This window comes from Chlorella variabilis (genome assembly GCF_000147415.1).
Source record: "Chlorella variabilis unplaced genomic scaffold CHLNCscaffold_25, whole genome shotgun sequence".
Classification (NCBI taxonomy): domain Eukaryota; kingdom Viridiplantae; phylum Chlorophyta; class Trebouxiophyceae; order Chlorellales; family Chlorellaceae; genus Chlorella; species Chlorella variabilis.
This window is the reverse complement of record NW_005435063.1, coordinates 68787-76046: the sequence shown is the minus strand read 5'-3', so window position 1 is coordinate 76046 and position 7260 is coordinate 68787. Positions and strand designations below refer to the sequence as shown.

Below are 7260 nucleotides of genomic sequence, written 5' to 3'. Positions count from 1 at the left end.
TGGGGGTCCAGGGCGTGGGGCATGGGGCTGGAGGGGCGGAGGCGCTGGGGGGCGAGCAGCAGGCACGGCGGCCAGCTGGGCTTCTTGGGCAGCGGCACGGCGCCGCGTGCACCACACCACACCACACCGCCCGCCACCGCACACAAGGGAACACCCCCTCCCCCCGCGCACACACGCACCCTCCGTGTCGCAGTCTGAGAAGACGGCTGCGGAGCGGCAGGAGGCGGCGATGAGGGAGGCGGTCTTCCAGAAGGACTTGTCGAGGTAGCGGCGCAGGTCGATGTAGGCGTCAAACAGCGAGGCCGCCTGGCTGATCTCGCCGTCGGCAAAGTCGGCGATGACCTGGGAGATCAGCTTGATGACCTCCATATTGTCCAGGTTGGCCAGGAACCAGGAGGACTGGGCAAACAGAAAGTCGCCGGCCAGCACCGCCACGCGCGTGCCGTACAGGCTGTTCACCGTCTCCTTGCCTGCGGGCGGGGCGGGCGGGGGTCCGTGAGGCGGAGAGGTGGCGGTTTGCAAGGGGTTGGGGGGCCAGAGGGGATGGCAGGGGGCTGGCGGGGGCGCGAGGCAACGAGTGTGGCTGGCTGGCCGGCTGGCTGTGGCGGGGCCGGGGCGTGGTGGTAGGTTGCCGCCAGACGTGACGGTGACGGCGGCTCGCCCACATAACTGCCACGCTTGGTGGCAGGTAGCACGCCACGCACTGGCTGGCTGGCTGGCTGGCTGGCTGGCTGGTCGGCAGGATGGGTGGTTTTGCAGCCACCTGGCTCGCTCCGCCACCCGCGCGCCACACGGCCAGCGCTGGAGGGGCACCCACCTCGCCGCACGTCGCACTCATCCAGCACGTCGTCGTGCACAAGGCTGGCGGTGTGCAGCATCTCCGAGATCTCAGCCAGCCGCCGGTGCCGCTCGGTGATGTCGCTGCAGGCGGCAGGCGCCAGCGGGCGGGTCTCGGCTGCTGCATGCGGCGAGGCGGCACGCCACCCACGCGGCCTGCCCGCCAGCCAGCAGCCCTCCCAGCCAGCCAGCCAGCCAGCCACACGCGCGCGGCGGCGGCCTCACCTAAGGCCGGTCAGCGGGAAGGTGGCGCGCGCCACCAGCAGCACTATGAGCGGCCGCAGCCGCTTGCCGCCCGCGCTGAAGATCTGGTTGGCGGCGGCCAGCAGCATGGGGTGCCGCTCGCCCACCACGTTGAGCAGGTTCTGGCGGCAGATGTCCATGTCCTCCACCACGGGGGCAGACACCTGGCCCATGGTCACAGGCGCGTGGCCCAGGCCGGGCACGCAGCGGCAGCTGGCAACGTCGTCGGGCACGCCGGCGGCGATGGCGGGCGGCGCCGCCTCCTGCACCGGAGTGTAGACGCGCACCGGGCCGGCGCGGCTGGCCCGCGGCATGGCCCGGCGAGCCTCGTCTGCATCGCCGTCGCGCGAGCCTAGCGCCTGGGCGCGGGCTGGCTGCTGCCGGGGCCTGCTGCTGCCACAGGCGCTGCTGCGGTGACTTCTGCTCCACACACTGCGCCCGCCTGTCGCCGCCTGTGGCTCTGCATGTGATGTAAGGCTTGTACAGCCGCGCAGCGCTTGCATTCTGTTGCTACCTCCAGGTGCTGCAGCAAAAGACCATGCAAGACGCGGGGCAGGCCACAGAAATCGTTGACACGGTCGCAACCAGCGGTCCAACAATGTAGGAGGGCCTGCGGGTGGCACTTCGAGGAGATGGAGCAGGGCCTGCCTGCCAGCTAGACCGACCTCTCCTGCATCTTGCCAGCAATCCAGCGCCCCACGCTCAGCCCCTGCTTCTCCCACCCCCTGGTGATCTGTGCGGCTCATTAAACGCAGCATGGCAGCCGTCGCGGCTGTGGTAGGGCACTCCCGCCTGGCGGTCAGCCCCGTCTCCCAGCCTCGAGGATCGGCGCAGCTGAGGGCACCCGTAAGGCAGCTAGCGGCTGGCTGGCCACGCAGCAGACGCGCCTGCCGCACACAGGCAGTGGGGCAGGGTGAGCACCCACGCCGCCGCCGTGCTTGCCCGCCGCCGCCGAGGCGAGAGTTGGCCAACCCTGTGCCACTGCGCCGCACTGCAAGCGGCTCAGCATTGTCCTTGGGGTTTACCAACAGCGCTGTGGGCAACCATGTTTGCGCTCTGACAGCTGGCAGACTCGCCGTACAGCCGCCGCAACCAAGCTTCTTCGCGCTCTGCCCGGATCCGCCTGGTGGTCACGCTGCTGCTGTCGCCCACCATGAACCCTGCCAAAGCCAAACCGCTGCCGCCGCTGCTGCCGCCTGCCGTATGCTTCCCTGCAGTGCCCGGCACGCCCGCAGCGCCGGGGGCGGGGCTGTCGCCAGAGCTGCGGTGAGCGAGGGATCCAAATGGGAGGCTTGAAGGCGCCTGGATGGCGAGCGCCCTCTGTGCTTGTGTCCCCCTCTGACAGCAGGTTTCATCCCGTCTCCTTCCCTCTGTTCTTTGCTTGCAGCGAGGCCATCCAGCAGTTCATCACCGATAACAAGATCGGTGAGCACAGCTGGCGGGGGGAGCCGGGTGCAGCGTCCCTTGCACATGCCTGCCTGCCCCACAACCCTCGCTGTCCTCCCCGCCCACCCACCACACCCCTCGCCGTCCTTCCCCCCCTCCCCGCAGTGGCCTTCATCAAGGGCACCAAGCAGTTCCCCTCCTGCGGCTTCAGCAACACGGTGGTGCAAATACTGAACAACTGCGGCGCGCCCTACGTCACCGTCAACGTGCTTGAGGACGAGCTGCTGCGCAGTGGTGAGCGGCGCGTGCCGCGGGCGGGAGCGCGGGCGCGGGCGGCGCGAGGCTGCGTTGCTGGCGCTCACGGCGCCGATGCCGCGCCGGCGCTGCAGACGCCCCTTGAAGCCGCGCGTGCGCAATGGCGCCCCCAAGACATGCCCGCAATGCTCACACACGCATCCTTCCGAAGATTACCCTCACTTTTTGCTTCTATGCCCGCGTCCCCCGCGCACCTCCCGTCCACCCGCAGGCATGAAGGAGTTTTCCCAGTGGCCCACCTTCCCCCAGGTGTACATCGACGGCGAGTTCTTTGGCGGCGCAGACATCCTCATCGCCGCCTACACCAGCGGCGAGCTGGCGGAGGAGGTGGAGCGGGCCATCAACAACTGATTGATGGGCCGCCGGGGGCGCCTTCCGCGCAGGCAGCTGCCCCCGAAGCAGCCGCCCGCCACCTCCCGGGCCTGCTTCCACGGCCCTGGTTGGTTTGTGTTGCGCTGGTGCCCAGTGGCACCCTGTAGTGAGCGACGTAAGAAGCAGCGGCCTGGCGCAGGCCGGCTGTGGCAGAATGAACCAATGTGCCGCCTTTGCCCCGGCACGCAGCCCCCCGTGTACCTTCCCCCTTCCCTCCCTGTGCCAATTCCGTTTCTGTCTCCCCTTGGGCTGTGCATGCTGCCACCTTGGCATCTTTCCTCCTCTCTTTCCCTTGCCTACCAGGCCCTCTATCTCACATACTGACCCATCTGGCTTTTCAGCGTTGCCCCCATGGAATTTGACTCATCATTAGCCACGACAGGCATTGGCGAATGGATGGATGCCTCTCAGCTGTAGCGAATCGTTGTGCAGAGCAAGCCAGGCCCTGGAGGGGAGCCCCAAACGCTGGCGCATGAGAGCGGGGCATGCCAGCCCCCCCCATGCTCCCCGCGCTCACGCCCTTGCGCCTGCCTGCCGCCCGCCTGGCGGCGGCGGCGGGCGCAGGCGCGCCAGGTCCACGGGCGGCACGTTCCTGGGGCGTGCCGCGGGCGCCCTGCCCGTCAGCGTGCGCCCCCAGGTCACCTCCTCGCTGGCCAGCTCCCCCACCGCCCTGCCGCTGCCCCCGCCCTCGCTCTGCCAGCTGGCGCGCGCACTGGGGCGCTGGGGCGCGCCCTCCGCGTTGGCTGTGTCCAGTGCAGGCCCCGGCTCCCCCTGCGCCTGCCCCCTGGGCAGCTTCCGGCGCAGCGCCGCCACGGCGGCCGCCGCCTCGGCCGCCTCCTCCTGCATCCGCTGCCGCTCCAGCAGCAGGTTGTCCAGGCGGAGGTGCAGGGAGGCCAGCTGGCCCTGGTGGGCCCTGACCTGCGCGCTCAGCTCCCCATTCAGCCGCTCCAGCGACGCCTTCTCCCCCCGCAGCTGGCTGCACTGCTGGAAGAGCTGGTGAGGGCGCTGGCCCGCCGCTGCCGCCGCGGTCGCGGGCGCGGCGCCAGGTGCGCCGGCAGCAGCAGCAGCAGCAGCAGCGGCGGCTTTGGCCGCGGCAGGTGCAGCGCCCTCGCCGCCCTCGCCGCCGCTGCTGCCAGCTGCACACCCGGCGGAGGGCTCGTGTCCGGCTGCGTCTCCGGCCGGGGCGCGGGCGCCGAGGGCGCTGATTCCCAGCACCGCCGCCAGCTGGTGGAGCAGGTCGGCAGCACGTGCCGACAGCTGCTGTGCCAGCCACGCAGCCGCACCCTCTGCCGCCGCCTGCAACTCTGCCCCAGCCGCTGCCCGCGCAAGCCGGTCTTTCAGCTGCGCTGCCTGCTGCGCTGCTGCCGCCTCCGCCGCCTGCTGCTGCTGCTGCTGCTGCTGCTGCTGGCGGGCCTCGCTTGTGATCGCATAGAGGGCCGCCGCATCGGCGGCCGCTGTGGCGGCTGCTGCGGCAGCAGCGCTGCTGGCGCCGCCAAAGGAGTTGACGCACATGCTCTTGCTGCGCAGCACGGCTCTGCCGGCGCTCAATCCCCTGGCCTGCGGCGGCGACTGCCCCTGCGCCTGCGCCTGCGCCTGCGCCTGCTGCTCGGTAGCTGGCCTGGGCTGGGCGCCGGCGCCTTCTCCTGCTGCTGCCTCGGCCTGGTGCCAGGGGGCAGGCAACCGGCCGTCAGCAGGGTAGTGCTGCAAGCGGGAGGGCGGCCGCCCTATCGGCAACGCCGGAAGCTGCTGGTGGAGCGCCGGCGACGATGGCCGTGGCGGCGGCGGCACCTGGCTGGCCGCTGGCCTGGCTCCCCTGGCGGCTGCGCTGCCGGGGCGGGCCGCGACAGAGGTGCGGGTGGCACTGTCGGGGCGGGCGGCAGACCCAAGGACAGGGCTGGCCAGCCGTGGCACAGCTGCGGCCTGGCCTACCGCTGTGGGGAGGGGCGGACTGGCCGCGGTATCCCGTTGCATGCCGCCCAGCCGTCCCAGCCGGCTGCCCGCTCGGTGCTGCTGAGCTGCGCTCGATGCTGCTGCTGTGGCGGACAGTGCCACCGGTGCCAAGGGCTTCAAGGAGGTGCCAGCAGAGCTGCCTTGCCGTCCGGCAGCCTGCCCTGCCCTCCCGCCCGCATCAGCAAGCGCTGCCGCAGGGCCAGCCCTGGCCGCTGCCCCAGCGCCACTGGTGCCGGCGGCAGCTCTGTGCAGCTGCTGCCGCAGCGCCATGGCACTGGCCGCACGCTGCCGCTCCTCGGGTGGCTGCTGGCGGGCAGGGCGCTGCTGGTGCATGGCAGAGGCGGGCCGGCGGCTGGCGGCTGCTGCAACGCTCCCTCCGCTGCCGCTGGCCCCTGCTGCCGCACCACTGCTGCTGCCGACGATGACCCTGTTGGCTCTGGAGATGAGTGCCTGCAGGCGGGCTGCCGTGGCCGCACGCTGCTGGCCCAGCGAGGAGGAGGCTCGGCTGTCGGGGTGGGCAGACGTTGCGCAGCGTGCGGCGGGCCCGCCGTCTCCGCCTCCCCCCGCCATGCACTCCAGAGCTTTCAGGTATGGGCTGGGGGAGCGCTGCTGCCCCTCCTGCAGGCGCATGGTCGAGGTGCTGTTGGTGTAAGAGCGCAGGGCAAGGCTGGCAACTTGAGGCAGAAACGGCGGGCGGCAGCACCTGAGCGACGCTGGCGGCGGCGTCCCTCTTCCCCGGCGCGCGCCTCCATAGGCTCATTGCCGCCACCTCAGCGGCCTCAGCCTAGCTCGGAGGTCCTTTCGGCGAGCTGCTGATGATTTGAGCCAGCCTGAACCGCATGTGTCTGGCATGCCATAGACAACTTTGACTCGTGCTCAGGCCTTGGCTGATCTTCAATGGAAATAAACCGAAGCTTGATCATGCGTGAGGCGCCCCAGATGCCCCCGTTTCCTTTTAATTGCGCGCTGCTGTGCACGGCGTGCAGGCGCTTTGGTTGAGGCGCCCGCCGTGCTCCATTTCATTCATTGTTTTCAAAACCCTGTTTCAAACCCTGAATCTCCAGCATTGCCACAGCCCACTACCGGGCCTGGTGGTTCTCGGTTGGTGTTGTTCCCGCCTCTCTCTGCCGAAAAAGTACTCGCCTCGCCCTGGGCCTGACAGCCCGCAGCCATGCTGCCTAGGGCGGCCCGGCTGGCCGCGCAGCTGATGCGCGCCGCCGGGGAGCGGCAGGCGGCAGCCTACTCCACCGCCGTTTCGGGGGCGGCAGCCGCCGGAGTGGCCCGCCGCCTTGCCCTGGGAGGAGGCCTCGGAGGCATTGGCCTGGGCACGTATGCTGCTGTTGGGGACGAGCCCAAGCAGTTTGCCTTCTCGGCAGCCATGGTGCCCATCCGGCTGGGGCGGGATGTGGCGACCGCCGTCACCATGGTGGCAGGTGGGCACCAGCGGCGGCTGACACCGCAGGGCGCTGCCTTGTTGCCCAGCGTGTTTGAGAGTGCCGCCAAGCTACCGCCGCTGCTGCTGCCTCCCTGTGCCTGCTCCTTCAGACTACCAGTACAGCCTGCGGGGGCTGGAAGGGGAGGAGCGGGAGGCGGCGAAGCGGGCGTGCCACCAGCGCGGCGCCAACCGCCTGCTCGCCTGCTGCTTTAAGAACGGAGGTGCGTGGCGGGCTGGCGGCTGGCGGGCTGGCGGGCTGCCTGACCCTAGCACTGCTGCTGCCTGGCAGTGCGGTATGACGCATCCGGCGCCCGCTGCATGCTGTGCAGGCATTTACATCAAGCTGGGCCAGCACATCGGCATGCTGGTGGGAGCTGCGGGCAGCCAGGCGTATGCGGCAGCCGCCTGGGGAGCCGCCGCTGCGCAGCTCCATGGCGGCGGGTGCAAGCAGCCTCACGCCAGCCACCCGCTCCTCCTCCCCGCCACCTTTCCTCCACCACCTGCCTGTGTGCCTGCCCCCCCTGCAGGACCACCTGCTGCCCGCAGAGTATGTGGAGACGATGAGGGAGCACATGCTGGACCGCTGCCCCGTGTCCACATACGAGCAGGTGCAGGGGTCTGCAGCACACCTGCCCCACATACATGCACGCACTAAACACGTAACCATGAGCAGCACCTGGCCTGGTGCTGTGCCCTCTGCCCCCCCCCCCCCACAAACAAAA

The 7260-nt window shown here is 70.3% G+C and overlaps 4 protein-coding genes across 4 annotated transcripts in view; 2 read left to right on the top strand and 2 right to left on the bottom strand.

The window, feature by feature from the left end:
- CHLNCDRAFT_49140 (hypothetical protein) overlaps positions 1–1253 on the bottom strand; it is a gene marked incomplete at both ends in the record, with an annotated part of 3132 nt that extends 1879 nt beyond the window's left edge. Inside the window, 3 exons of the mRNA XM_005843926.1 lie at positions 180–470; positions 818–921; positions 1063–1253. Coding sequence (XP_005843988.1) covers positions 180–470; positions 818–921; positions 1063–1253 — 586 coding nt within the window. The remainder of the gene's footprint in view (positions 1–179; positions 471–817; positions 922–1062) is intronic.
- Positions 1254–1815: 562 nt separating this feature from the next.
- CHLNCDRAFT_37075 (hypothetical protein) lies at positions 1816–3583 on the top strand. Its single transcript, XM_005844010.1, has 5 exons — positions 1816–1993; positions 2298–2346; positions 2468–2505; positions 2632–2760; positions 2993–3583. The coding sequence occupies exons 1-5, from the start codon at positions 1837–1839 to the stop codon at positions 3130–3132; spliced, it is 513 nt and encodes a 170-aa protein (XP_005844072.1). The 5' UTR covers positions 1816–1836; the 3' UTR covers positions 3133–3583.
- An 83-nt stretch (positions 3584–3666) lies between these two features.
- Positions 3667–5733, bottom strand: CHLNCDRAFT_139463 (hypothetical protein; the record flags this gene model as incomplete). The annotated part of the gene is made up of 3 exons (XM_005843925.1): positions 3667–4812; positions 4942–5084; positions 5331–5733. The coding sequence occupies 3 exons, from the start codon at positions 5731–5733 to the stop codon at positions 3667–3669; spliced, it is 1692 nt and encodes a 563-aa protein (XP_005843987.1).
- Positions 5734–6391: 658 nt separating this feature from the next.
- The window catches only part of CHLNCDRAFT_32749 (hypothetical protein), a 4061-nt gene continuing 3192 nt past the window's right edge, over positions 6392–7260 (top strand). The window contains exons 1-4 of the mRNA XM_005844009.1: positions 6392–6536; positions 6649–6759; positions 6868–6905; positions 7066–7146. Coding sequence (XP_005844071.1) covers positions 6482–6536; positions 6649–6759; positions 6868–6905; positions 7066–7146 — 285 coding nt within the window. The 5' untranslated portion in view covers positions 6392–6481. The remainder of the gene's footprint in view (positions 6537–6648; positions 6760–6867; positions 6906–7065; positions 7147–7260) is intronic.

Coding starts and splice junctions, on each gene's coding strand:
- CHLNCDRAFT_37075 (XM_005844010.1), top strand. CDS start 1,837: ATGGCAGCCGTCGCGGCTGTGGTAGGGCACTCCCGCCTGGCGGTCAGC. Junction 1,994..2,297: donor CACACAGGCAGTGGGGCAGG/GTGAGCACCCAC, acceptor GCTTCCCTGCAG/TGCCCGGCACGCCCGCAGCG. Junction 2,761..2,992: donor GGACGAGCTGCTGCGCAGTG/GTGAGCGGCGCG, acceptor GTCCACCCGCAG/GCATGAAGGAGTTTTCCCAG.